The sequence below is a fragment of the Fonsecaea erecta genome (assembly GCF_001651985.1).
Source record: "Fonsecaea erecta strain CBS 125763 chromosome Unknown Scaff3, whole genome shotgun sequence".
Lineage (NCBI taxonomy): Eukaryota > Fungi > Ascomycota > Eurotiomycetes > Chaetothyriales > Herpotrichiellaceae > Fonsecaea > Fonsecaea erecta.
In genome coordinates this window covers 325,759-338,445 of record NW_017387246.1, presented here as the reverse complement: position 1 = coordinate 338,445, position 12,687 = coordinate 325,759, and the positions used below count along the sequence as shown (strand labels likewise).

General features: G+C 53.3%; 5 protein-coding genes across 5 annotated transcripts; 3 read left to right on the top strand and 2 right to left on the bottom strand.

Annotated features, from left to right (window-relative positions):
* Positions 1 to 205: 205 nt before the first annotated feature.
* On the top strand, positions 206 to 2,829 carry AYL99_03384 (hypothetical protein; the record flags this gene model as incomplete). The annotated part of the gene is made up of 4 exons (XM_018834900.1): positions 206 to 343; positions 550 to 657; positions 712 to 1,699; positions 1,748 to 2,829. The coding sequence occupies 4 exons, from the start codon at positions 206 to 208 to the stop codon at positions 2,827 to 2,829; spliced, it is 2,316 nt and encodes a 771-aa protein (XP_018694550.1).
* Positions 2,830 to 3,796: 967 nt separating this feature from the next.
* AYL99_03383 (hypothetical protein) lies at positions 3,797 to 5,635 on the top strand (the record flags this gene model as incomplete). The annotated part of the gene is made up of 7 exons (XM_018834899.1): positions 3,797 to 4,093; positions 4,192 to 4,279; positions 4,356 to 4,888; positions 4,981 to 5,010; positions 5,128 to 5,313; positions 5,439 to 5,478; positions 5,571 to 5,635. 7 exons carry the CDS (start codon positions 3,797 to 3,799, stop codon positions 5,633 to 5,635), a joined length of 1,239 nt encoding a protein of 412 aa, XP_018694549.1.
* Positions 5,636 to 6,269: 634 nt separating this feature from the next.
* On the bottom strand, positions 6,270 to 7,349 carry AYL99_03382 (hypothetical protein; the record flags this gene model as incomplete). Its single annotated transcript, XM_018834898.1, has 3 exons — positions 6,270 to 6,371; positions 6,430 to 7,141; positions 7,195 to 7,349. 3 exons carry the CDS (start codon positions 7,347 to 7,349, stop codon positions 6,270 to 6,272), a joined length of 969 nt encoding a protein of 322 aa, XP_018694548.1.
* Positions 7,350 to 7,965: 616 nt separating this feature from the next.
* On the top strand, positions 7,966 to 10,673 carry AYL99_03381 (hypothetical protein; the record flags this gene model as incomplete). Its single annotated transcript, XM_018834897.1, has 6 exons — positions 7,966 to 7,994; positions 8,048 to 8,134; positions 8,181 to 8,482; positions 8,529 to 9,119; positions 9,187 to 9,716; positions 9,762 to 10,673. The coding sequence occupies 6 exons, from the start codon at positions 7,966 to 7,968 to the stop codon at positions 10,671 to 10,673; spliced, it is 2,451 nt and encodes an 816-aa protein (XP_018694547.1).
* A 681-nt stretch (positions 10,674 to 11,354) lies between these two features.
* AYL99_03380 (hypothetical protein) lies at positions 11,355 to 12,649 on the bottom strand (the record flags this gene model as incomplete). Its single annotated transcript, XM_018834896.1, has 4 exons — positions 11,355 to 11,388; positions 11,445 to 12,156; positions 12,258 to 12,502; positions 12,585 to 12,649. 4 exons carry the CDS (start codon positions 12,647 to 12,649, stop codon positions 11,355 to 11,357), a joined length of 1,056 nt encoding a protein of 351 aa, XP_018694546.1.
* Between the last annotated feature and the right edge of the window lie 38 nt (positions 12,650 to 12,687).

Genomic DNA, 12,687 nt, shown 5'->3' with positions numbered 1-12,687 from the left:
ATCTGTCGTAAAACTGACCCTGCATGACCGCATTAAATACTCCCGACAGACAAGGACAGATAACCGCCCGCCTGCCCAATTCGGCCACAAATCTATCGAACCCTCCCCCCCCCACCACCGATATGACCCTAGCATTGTGCCTTGTCTACGGTGTCTAGCAATATTCTGTGCTTGAGAGAGCAAACGTGCAATCGAGGACGTCACCATGGCCAGTGGCATCAACCGATTCCTCTCCAAACGAGACGGAAAGCGCAATCGGGGAGCCAACGGTGACCAACACCATCACCACCACTTGCCTCACCATCCTCATTCTCATCCCCTCGCCAAAAAGCCATTCTCGACCGTGAGTGCTCTTGTTCCTGCTCCTGCAAATGTGGCACCAGCAGATGTTCTACTTCTCCTGCACCACCTACCACCGTCAGGACTGATGTCGAATGTGCAACGTTTTTGCTTGTCCATATGTACCCCCTCTCGGGAGAGGGATGCCTCTTCTGTATTCCTTGGCTCTTCCCTTCGTCAGAACCCCTGCTGACCGACATCTCTCCACAGTCCAGCCCCGAACTCGCCCTGAAAGCGAGCGACCCAACCTCGGCTGCTGATTTCTATGGCCTGTTTGACGCCCATGTCCCCCCAGCCACCCTGGCGGAGGAGCCCAAGGTAAGGTGGCCTGGCTCTGTTCTGGGCCAACTCTGCTGAAACATGCCGGGGTAGATCAAGACGTTGCGCCATCGAATCCTCAACTCCAAAGGGGTGCTGTTGAGGGATGCCCAAATCCTGTGGGCGCTTCGCTCGATCGCCGCCAGTGGAGATGTCGATGCCGCATACGGACTCCTGCTTGCCATGTCCGATGCCTCGGAAGGCATCGTCACGCCGTATGACCCTAGAACGAAGCTCCTGGGTGCACAGAACCGGCAGGGAGTGACGTGTTTCCTCGATGCGACGTTGTTTTCCATGTTCTCTCGACTCGACAGCTTTGAAGCCATGCTCTATAACTCGTTCAACGACGTAGCACGCAATAAGCTGGCGTTCCTTTTACGCCTTTGGGTTAACCTGCTCCGGTCTGGGAAGCTGATTACAACAGACATCACAAAAGTGATGCAAGATACTCTGGCCGAATGCGGTTGGCTGGAAGCTGCCGAGCTGCATCAGCAAGATGCATCGGAAGCCTTCTCCTTCATCACGGGCAAGCTCGAGCTGCCTTTGATGACATTGAAAATGGACATCTACCACACCGGCAAAGAAGACACCAACGACGATCATAAATTCATCAACGAACGACTCCTCGAAGTGGCCATCCCTCCGGACCCCACGGGCGAAAGGTCCGTGATTACACTGGAAGAATGTCTCGAAGACTACTTCAACAATCGAATTGAGGTCCGAAGATACTTGGAGCGACGGTCGACAATAAATTCCATGCGCAAGGCGAGTGTGGTGCACGTTGAGACCGTCGAGTTGGATGGTGACCAATCACCGATCACTCCCCTCTCTCCGTCGCCGAGTTTCGCAGCTCCTACCAGACCGGGAGCAAACCGTAACCGCACTCCAAGTATTATCCAGGAGCGCTACATACCCCCTCGGAATGAAAGCGGATATTCATCGTTGGCTCCAATCGACTCCAAGGAGTCTGCCCCCATGTCGCGCGTCGGAAGCGTCCGGAAGGAGGTTATGATGCCTGCGTGGCAATTCTTCAGCCTGATTCGTAAGTCGTGCTCCCATGGCTGATGCGGCTTTAATTGATATGTTTCAGCCTGGTATACCGATAACGCGCCTACGAATGACGCCCAAGTCGCTGCTCACTTCTCGTCGAAACGGCCCGTCCTCGGACTTTGCCTCAAGAGGTACTCGTTCACAGCCGATGGCAGAGCGATTCGGTTGGACACAAAGGTGGATATCCCAGTCGAGATTGGAGTGCCTCACTTTATTCAGGATGATCGTATGGAAGACGCCGGAGGCCTGCACGGCAACTTCAAACTCTCCCTACAGTCCGTTGTCTGCCACCGAGGCAACTCCGTCGATTCCGGGCATTACGTTGCCCTTGTACGAGGCTCTTCTCCACCGTGGTCTTCTGATGGCCAACTTCCAGATACAACCAATACCTGGATGAGGTTCGATGACCTTGCACCACAGCGTATCACCGTTGTCGACATTGAGAAGGCGCTCAGAGAGGAAACCCCCTACTTGCTCTTCTACCAAATCCTTCCCATCCAGGGCGACCCGGGGAGTATAGCGGCAGGAGAAGAGCCCCTGGCCTCAGTCTCGGAACGCAACCTGTCCGTCAGCGAAGTCTCGAGTGAGTCTGCTTTGACCGATAATCAGCCTCCGTCTGGTCGCCCCAGTTTCGAGATCACACACATAGAAGAACCCAGGGGCCGATCGCCGACAGAAACCAGGAGAACGAGTGTCATTTCCTTCCAGGAGCGACCTCCCGAATACTCAAATGGAGCATCCTTGGCTGTGCCAAACAGTGGTGATCCGCCCAGCACGCCCCGACCCAAATCACTGTCACGGACACAGAGCAAAACAAGTGAAAGCGGTAGCCTCAGTCGAACGTTGTCCAAGTTCAAGAGGAAAAGCCGAGAAGTCTTGCCCATGGAAAATCAAAACCTGGCCGAGGTTCACGTTACAGAAATCGCCGAGCGCAGTACGCCAGCCACGCAAGACGGTCAGACGCATGCACCGCAGCCAGGTTTGCAAAGTGCTCCCAAACCAAATATTCTTCAGTTCCAGCATCAACCACCTAGAGGTCACAAAAGCGAAAAGAGTCGCAGTCGAATATCAAGGAGTAAGATTCGAGGCGAGAAGCCGGATAGAGAGTGCGTTGTTATGTGAATTTGAGCGTCGACTTGCCATCCGTTGCTTGATGCATCGTGGTCGTTGCAGCGTTCCTGCTATATGCATTGGAGACTGGCTAGCGGGATTCCCGTGCTATTGGCATGTTGTTTATGTTCGTCTGATGATTTCTGATGCAGCCGGGTTTGTTTTATTTAACGAGACCATGCGTGTTCGTGGTAGACAAAGTACCATGAGGTGGAGTTTTGGCAACACAGAGATAGTTTTTTCAACACCCTTGCCGAATACAAGACGTGTTCGCCATTTATGCCATCTCCCCATCCTGGCCTTAGATCACCCTAGTCGTTGTCAACGAAAAGATGTCCATGAATCTTGTATACAATTCGGTCGAGGGGAGCACTGGTGACGACGAGTCGACGAGGCTGACAATGAGTGTCCTAAACGGGTCTAGCGCTTCTCCTTTAAGTCAACCACAATCAGCGGCTTGTGAACATTCTCCTGCCTGATTCGATCTTTCTCACTCGGACCAAGACCGCGCCATGCTTTGGGGCAGTCTGCTCCGAATGAGGAGGCCGACACGACACCAATCGCTGGCCTGCCAGATACGGCATCGAGAAGCTCGAGGAATGCGGGGGTTTTGCTTTCTTCAAATCCTTTCTTCCCCTCTTTGCCGATGTGGGTGGGATGTACCAATGATGTTACGAACCGATGTTCACTAACCGACCAGTCATGTCTCCTTTCCTCATATTTGGTTTGAAGCCAGTGTTGACTTGGCCTGTGACCATTCGGTGATGCGGATCCGGTCACTGGCCGAGGGCCTGAATACTTAGAACATGGACTCACCCCTCCTTTACACAGCTTCGAGGGAGAAAAGGTATATATACAGGGCCCCAGGTCAACAGAAGGCCTCAGTGGGGGTGCAACTCGAACGTAAACCACGTCCCTTTGTTGACTAATCCAAGACTTGTTCCATCCCTCCGAATCCTGAGGTACATCACACTCAAACATGGCAAAGATAGCTGCTGAGGCGGTCCCTCAACTCAAATCCCAGATCGATGCTCTCACGGCCGACCCCGATGGCGCTCCCGGAGTGGTCTTCGCCGCCGTCAACAAACAAGGCGAGATCATCTTCGAACATGCGAGCGGTAAGGTGGGACATGGAAAGTCACAGCCCATGACGATGAACAATGTGTTCTGGATCGCGAGTTGTACCAAGATGATCACCGGGATTGCGGCTATGCAGCTCGTCGAGCAAGGAAAGTTGGCGTTGGACGATGTAGAGCTGGTGGAAAAGCTGGCTCCGGTACGTCTTGAACCCTTTGGTGGTTGCTTTGGAAAGGGGAATGGAGCTCCGGCGAAATGGGATGGTTTCATCGCTCATGTCTGATTACCGGGTTACAGGAATTGAAAGCTGTGCAAGTCTTTGAGAATGGCAAGTTGGTGCCCAAGAAGAAAGGCATCACCTTGAGGATGCTCCTCTCCCACACTGGTAAGCTGCGGCCGCCTCCCCGTCCTGCCTTCACTATATATTTCTCGCCCGCCCTGCTGACATGTCTCGACGTAAGCTGGCTTTGGGTACTCGTTCTTCGACCAGCGCGTGCTAGATTGGGCTGGACCCCTCGGCATAGATGAATTCTCTGGGTCCTATCACGACTATTTGTCCCAGCCGCTTGTGAACCAACCGGGTGAAAGGTGGGAATACGGAATCAACATTGACTGGGCGGGACAGCTGGTGGAACGAGCTTCCGGTCTCAAACTCAACGACTACTTCCAACAGCACATCTTCAAGCCCATGGGCATCACCCACATCTCCTTCTTCCCCACGGAGGAGATGAAAGCCGAACTTGCGTGGATGAACACACGTTCTCCAGATGGAAAGCTCTCCATCTACGCCAACGGCCATCTGAACAGGAGACCACTGTATGCGACGACGAAGGAGGAAATTGACTCGACGTTCCATGCCGGTGGAGCGGGCTGTTTCGCGAGACCAAGCGAGTATTGTCAGATTATTGCCACGTTGTTGAACGACGGGGTGCACCCAGGCACTGGCAATAGGATATTGAAGAAGGAAACGGTGGAGACCATGTTCACGAACCAGGTACGGAGCAGACGAGATCCCATGGGCGAGGAAGAGAGAGAAACAACTCGCTTGACACAATGCTTGATGCTGACATCATTGTGCTCGTATAGATCCCTGATATGCCGAACTATGGAAGACAGGTGGGTGTTTCCCATCTCATCCACACTGGTCGATCTTTCCACAACCATGGATGATGACTCCCGGCATCCAGAGATGCTATTGTCAAGGACCCTCGAGGCTGACTTGAATGAACACAGGGCATCGCTCCACCAAAACTCGACATGTCAAATCCCCTTCCGGAGCTGTACCCAGATCCGCATGATGTCCCGCAAGGCTGGGGACTGACCTTCTTCCTCCACCTGCGCGACTCGGCGGTCCATAGCGAGGGAACCGGTTGGTGGGCTGGACTGCCCAACCTGTTCTGGTGGGCTGATCGCAAGAGGGTACGTGTCTTGTCTTGTCTTGTCTTGTCCTCGACAGCCTCCCCAAGTCTATCCATTTTCTCCCTCTATTTCAGTTCACAAAAGATAGACTCCCCATGCTAACCTGCTCGATTTCCGCTTTCTAGGGCCTCGGCGGCATCATTGCCTCGCAGATCGTGCCATTCGGTAAGCATATTCCCTATCTTCGTGCATGACAACAACCCCCTGTCGTCGGAGATGGCCTCGCTGACGCGCGCACACGCTCCTCAAATTCACAGGTGATCCTAAGATCCTCGGGCTCTGGGCACAGACCGAGGCCGGGTTGATCCAGAACCTGAAGTAGAGAGGTGACGAGGGATGAGCGATGAGTGGACCGGGAAGTCCTTCATATGCAAGGAGGAGAAAAGGAGAAAAGGGAGCGAGAGAGAAGTATGAGAACTAGGAAGCCAAATAAGGGGGAAATGGAATGGCACAGGGTGCCTGTCTTATGTATCTATCATCTGACCGAGATGAGGCTCTCGCTCTCGCTACCATGTGATCTGAGCACTTCTTCCACCGGGTGCCGTCCCACGTCCGAATCATCGAACAGATTCACCATGTCGCAGTGCCTTTGTACTGAATTTGAACAGCATGATAGTAGTCGTGGTCTATTTTCTATGCTCCATGCTCCACACCGCATCCATCCTGCCCTTGTCGAATGAAGCCTGATCGAGATCGAGAAGGAGACGAGTCACGACGACACAGAACGGGCGAGCACCCTCTTGACGAGAGCACAGGGTGGCCCCATAGAAAGTCACAAGTTAAGCCAAATGCAGCAAAAAACCATGTGGGCGAAGATTTTGTTGTATTCTCTCTGAAATTGTTCGGTATTGTACATGATATGTCGCTGCCTCCCAGCCGCATGTTGAGCATGCATCCGCCAGCATAATCTAAGCTCGTTGATGTGACCATGTACAAGGCGACCTGCGGATCGTGTTTTAATCCACAACCTTGCCATAAAAGGGAATGCCCAGCTGCTGTAGGAGCAGTCTTGCATCTTTGTCACAAGTGGCTGTGGTGTGAATGGTGATGTACAGACCCTGGACAGGAGGGATTAGCAACGCATACTTCCAAAACGTCAAAGCCTGGAAGACTCACCGGTATTAACTTCGTCGGGTAGGCGTCATAGTTGATTTCGATTTCCGGAAAACCAGCAACAACATCAGGGGTCAACCCAAAAGAGAGGTTGCCACTGTTGTCACCGGTTGTGGCCCGGACACCATTCCAATCCTTGATACGAGGTAGGACAACATTGATCATTTTGCCCAGAAAATGATACATGTCTTCCGCCTTCAAGTCCACCGTCATACTGACTGGCCGGCCTCTGATCAGGCCCCAGCCCTGTTCATTCGACCTGGCCTTGTGCACCACGACCCTTTGGTTTGTGATTGCCTGCAGAATCATGCCAGCCACGTGAAGATAGCCTGAGCCTCCTTTGAGAGCGCCTTTGCAGTACGCGTGAACCGTAACTCGTTCCACCATGGGCACATTTCGAAATGTTATGGGTTTTCTCAGTAATCGCAGGACGTCTCCACCACGAGGACCACGCAGCTGTCTGTTGGAAAAGTACGGATTGTCTCCAATCCACGGCCGCAAACGGGGGCCCTTCTCTGGCGGTCTGAAGCCGGGAGGCGTATGTTGATAGCACATCGTCATGAAGTCAGGGGCAATGATGTTGTGGTACGCGAGTTCGACTCGCGGCGACGAGAAAGGGCCCGGGACGAATTCTCGACTTGCGGGATCGGAGGGATGGAGAGGTTGATGGGGATGCATCGGACCACGATCGTATCTGGGACTTCGGAATCGATACCTGCAGAGCGTGAATAAATTTCCATCGACATCTAGAACGTGTCTCGAATATACCTGCTGGGAGGCAGCTGTCGCCTTCTTGACTTTGGAAATGCTAAAGGATCAAAAGCTTGTGCTTTAGGATGTGGACTCTGCATGGAAACGAGCGATGATTCCTGCTCGAGCTCCTGGTATGGCTCCGGGCTTGCTACAGCTGCTTGAGTAGCCATGGTTCGTCGCGAGTGCAAGCATCTGTTGCAGATGGGTGCATTGTTGAAGGACCGCCACGGTCTGAGATGGCGGAGAGTACTAGCGGTGTTTGCCATGGTGCATACGGACAGCCCTTGAGCGAGATCGATCAAGTCAGGACTGAAATGTCCAATACGCAGATACAGCCAACAGTGACGCCAAATTTTGAAGCTGTTCACATCTCGGATCTCAATCGAGGAAAATCAGTTTGCACCTTTTGCCGCATACTCCGCGATATACGGCTCTACGGTGGAACCCAGCTTCTTTGCGCAGATCATAACTGCGGCTCACTCCTCCCCACCTGTTCACTGAAACGGTAGTGTGCCTTGCAGGACTCGCACTTTCACAAGGACCATCGCGCCTTCAACTCTGTACGCAGTACGGGGTATATTGCAGCGTCAACCGCCCCAGACTCTCCATCCTGTCCAGACCTACCTGTCCTGTTCTCCCAGCGTCCCATCTCGACTGACCGAAGTCGAGAAAAAAGCACTCGGTATCAATGGATCGCAGCCTTCAACTTTGGTCGACTTCCGCCAGACATTCGTCGTGACTGGCAAACACGGTCGCAATGACCTGTCTCTTTGCCTCAATCCCACCATGGAAGATATCGCCGTACAGGCGTCCCGGTATATACTTCCCTTCCTCCACGACTTCGTGGTCTGACATTTGGGTTTCACAGAAATGTAAATCGTACAGAAACCGATCTCTTACAGGCTCTCTTTCGTGCAGAGCCTGTCACTCAAGGCCTGGAATCCTTGCTGGCAAAGTGAATACAACCGATATATGAAAGAATGTCTTACTCACGAAGGTAGATTTCGGTCAGCATGTCAGGACTTCCTCTTCCTCGACTTCGAGGCTGCGGCCGGAAAGAAAGTCGAAGACCGCCTGTGGAATGCTCACATGAAGGCCAACTCGAGGTTTCGGCAGTATCTTGCCAATTTCCGTGAAGGAGAAGGCAAGAAGAAGGTTGTCGAACGTCGAAAGGCCGAGAAGCTCTATCTCGAGTTCATCAAGTCGAGCCAACGCTTCTATCGAGAGTATATCCAACGACTCGCCTCAAACTTCAAGGATATATCAGAGATACTTGAGATTGCACGCGACATGAAGTTGGACAGTATGCAATGACATGGCTTATCGTCGATCTTCACTGACGTTTGTAGCGCTCTCCACAGACCCTCCACAGACTGTCGACAACACACTGAAGAAACAACTCATCGATTCATGTTATTCTGCCCTTGTGCAACTGGGGGATCTCTCGAGGTATCGAGAGACTGAACTGCAGACGAATCGACGCAACTGGGGTCCTGCTGTGGGGTATTATAACAAGGCTGTCGCCCTCAATCCTACGGAAGGCCGAGCATATCACCAACTGGCTGTCGTCGCTCTTGCCGATGACGACCATCTACGAGCTGTCTACTACTTCTATCGAGCCATCTGCCTCAATAAACCCGCCCCACAAGCTCAAGCAAACCTGGACCTTGAGTTCAAGAAGCTCAGAACAAAGTCAAACCAAGGCAAACCTATCTCCACTGCTGCATTGGTTGCTGAGGGCTGCCGTGACCTTCATGACCGCTTCCTTATATTTCACGCTAGTTGTCTCGGAAAGGATCCAGCGGAACAAAAGGATCAGCAAATTGAGATCCTTCAACTTCTCGAGGAGCAAATTCGAGAGCGGTCTGATGCTGCACTACTCAGAAAGCTCGTCTTGGTAAATATCGCCGCAGAGAAGTCTGCCACACAGAAAGCCAACGGTGCGTGAACACAGAATATGAGCCAAGCAGCTCGCTATTTCCCTGCTTTTACTAACCCAGTCTCCAGCCACGCGGCCCTTTGAGATCTTTCAATCGTTTAATGTCAAAACCTTTTTCCTACTGCTCAGAATCTTGCTTGACGAACTGCAGAAGCTCTCAGGAGCAACCACTAACGAAGAAAATGCCACAACGGAAGATTTGGCGAAAGTCCCTCCAGTTGTCCGCCGAATTCTTCCCCATTTGAGGCTGTATAGCGGATGGCTGTTGAGTACGGTCCACCTCCTGCTCGAGAACGAGAATCTTGTCGTGTCTCTGCGGCAGATGTGGCCGTTATATGTCAACGTTCTCAATATCCTGATGCAGGTATTTCCTCCTAAAGCTGCGCCTGAGATTCAATACCTCCTGGATGAAGATATGGACACCCGAGGCTTCTCTGCCTTCAGTCCTCTCGTCCAAAAGATGCGCCTTTCCAACCGTCTGGGGCCGATCAAACAAGTTTACAGCGAAGCATCATTTGGCCCTCGTTCTCCTGGAGACGAGATGCGGTATCGACTCAAATGCCTGATCACAGACGGAGCATTACTTGCCCGTAAACAAGTGAGTTAGTCACATCGCTCAAACCAACTGTTGCTGATATTTTAGGATGATTTCAATTCCTTGCCCATTCCTATCACATTTGCCAACATGCGTTTCGTCTACTCTGAGGCGGACGATGTTACACCCGCCGAGAATCAAAGTGCGCCTGCCAGGGCTGTCGCCTCCATTGCGTCAATGGAGGGTATACACAGTTATCTTGGGCACGCTGCCCAGCATGAAATTCCCGCGCCCCAAGCACCGAGCCAACACCCGGCGGCTTTCGACACTGAAAATTCAATGGCCTATCAGATGGAGAACATGGTAGATAATCTCATGCGGTCTGAAGCGTCACGGCCCGTTAACAGTTCTGGAACCGCCACGTACGATGTTCCCGCAGCCACGTCGAACCCTCAATTGGTGCCACCGGGGCTCACCAACCGAAGCATATCGCAATCGCATCCTGCTTCCTTCACCGCTCGAGATCTCGTGCAGCGAATTCAGCGGTCATCACAGCCTAGCGCGGCGGACCAGGCTGTGAATGTGGCCATCTTGCCCTCCATCTTGAACACTCCATTTGCACCACGACCTGGAGAAACGCCAGAATCGTCACCGCGGCCGAGTACTTCCCACCGTTTCCCCGAACCGTCGTCAGCCCCTGTTCGCCTCAGCAGTTCTGCCCAATTCCAGGCCCACCTTATGCACATGCAGGACCAGGTCCAAATGCGGACGTCACCACTAGAGACATGTGAGCCGACTATGTCGAGCCACTATGGCACCCCTGCACATATGACGACTTGGATGCGAGCGAATGACCCAATCCAGCCTCAATTGTCACCCTGGCGAGCCTCTTTCGGCAGCGCAGTACCTGTGCAGCATTCTCCCATTTCGACCCGACCCCCGGAATCATCACCTTTTGGCGCCATTGGCGAGTCGCGTCCGAAAAGCAGTCGGACTCCTACCAGCGGCCAGCCGGGATGATGCTCCCCACTTTCTCATTCGCTTTGGATTTCGGCCCGCGGCGATGTTAAAGCGCCGCGATCAGCAGAGCGAGAATTAGAGACAACATCACAACGCTACTCCAGTCATTACCGGAATGTACAAAGGACATCTATCGGTCCTGCATGCCAACCGCCCGCGTCCGCGCCTGCTGGTCCCAATGCCTTGGTATTGTTGTTAATCTTCTCAAACTCGACCCGTAAATAGTATAGTATCGAGGTTTGGCACAGCACTACCAGGCGAGAGAGGGAAGGCCTCTTGACAGCCATGTGGACTCATATACTAGAGTTCGCGCTGATCTTGGTGAGGTCATCACTGAACAAATCCTGGGAGCATCACAGAGACATTGGTTGCGCACATAATTCTGAGCAGGGGTAACTAGAGACTGGTGATCAGATCAGACTTGACTCCTTTCTTTTTGGCTTCTATTTTCGTCCCTGATTCAGGGGCGGTCTCGTTCTATGTCATCTCAGGGCTCTAGTTCCGGCATCAAATTCTCTTTTCGACAAGTCGTGAAAGGCGTGGTATCATGTCCGACATACTGTGTGGAGGTCTTGTTGAATTAGACCTCTTCGCTGTTAAAGCGCCCGTGGTGGTACATTCTTTTGAGGAATTACTGGAACGCCGGACTTTTGCAATACTCAACCTGATGAGACCCAATATTTAGGCCTTGTATGTCTGCTTCGGTCGGGGATATCTGCACAGGGGCACTCGTTAGAGACCGAACGGACAGGTGAATAGCAAGAGACTTACGCAGGGCCCAGTTCCTGTAGACTTAACCTTGCCAGCCAATGGCCCTTCTTGATGCAGTCTTCCAGGGAATCGCCTTGGACCACACCGGCGCAGAAGCCACCTGCAAAAGCATCACCGGCACCATTTGTGTCGTTGATCAGGTTCGTGTCGATGACCGGCACCGAGTACTCCTTGAGTTCCACCTCTTCCTTCCCGGCCTCGGCCACGGCCACAATAGTTGGGTCCGTGCCTTGCGTGACAATCACCACCCTGGGCCTCTTCGTGTTGACCTTGGGCAGCTTGGCCATCAGCTTGGCGCACTCTTGCATCGAGATGGTCGACGGATGTCCCTGGGATTCCGCCCACGTCTTCGCCTCGTTCTCGTTCCCAAAGACGTAGTCGCAGTACGGCAGGATTTCGGCCAGCGGCTCCTTGAAGAACTGTGGGATGAAGCCGGCCGACAGGCTCAGCAGGAAGACCTTGTTCGTCTCTGCAGCGTGTTTCGCCAGCGCCATAGCCGCGGGCGGGCACACGGTTAGGTGGTAGCCGCCGACGTAGAACCCCACCGAGGTCGCCTCGACCATGCTCCAGATGCGCGGCTCGAGGAGATGCTCCAGCTTGTATTCGTTGGCCGCGGCGAGGTGCGTGCACATGGTGCGGTTGTGGTCTGTGATGATGACGCCGCATTTCCCTGTCGGCGTGTTGGGGTCGACCCGGTACTCGACGTGCAGTCCTGCTCAGTCCTTTCGTCAATGTCTGCTTGAGGGAAGGGAGAGGCTTGATGTGCGAGGCACCCAGCCCCAGCCAAAAAGTGGTGTGATGGGGTATACCGACCTTCTTCCTTGCACTTCTCCCTCAGGATCTTTGCGTACTCGTCATCGCCCACGCACCCGATGTACCAGACACTGTCCGGGGGTAGCATGTACTGCGCACCTCTGGCAGTGTTCTGGGCCGCGCCACCAGGGATCAATTTGGCGTTGCGGTTCTGGATCAAATCGTCGTAGAGGCCCATCTGGTGGGGTTCGGCGAGCAGCGTGTCGTTGAGTTTGAGGCCGTACTTTTCGAGCATAGCATGGTCGCTGGGAAGCCGTCAGCTGTCTAGTCGGAGGAGCAAAGCGTAGGTGGGAGTGAGGGATTCATTTTAACAAAGTAGCAACGTACCCAACGCCCTGGATGTCGAGGAGGGGATTTTCCAAGCAGAGCAGCTTGAATGATTTGGTCGTCATCTTGCGGGACGGAGAGGGCAGAGGCCCCAAAGACAGCG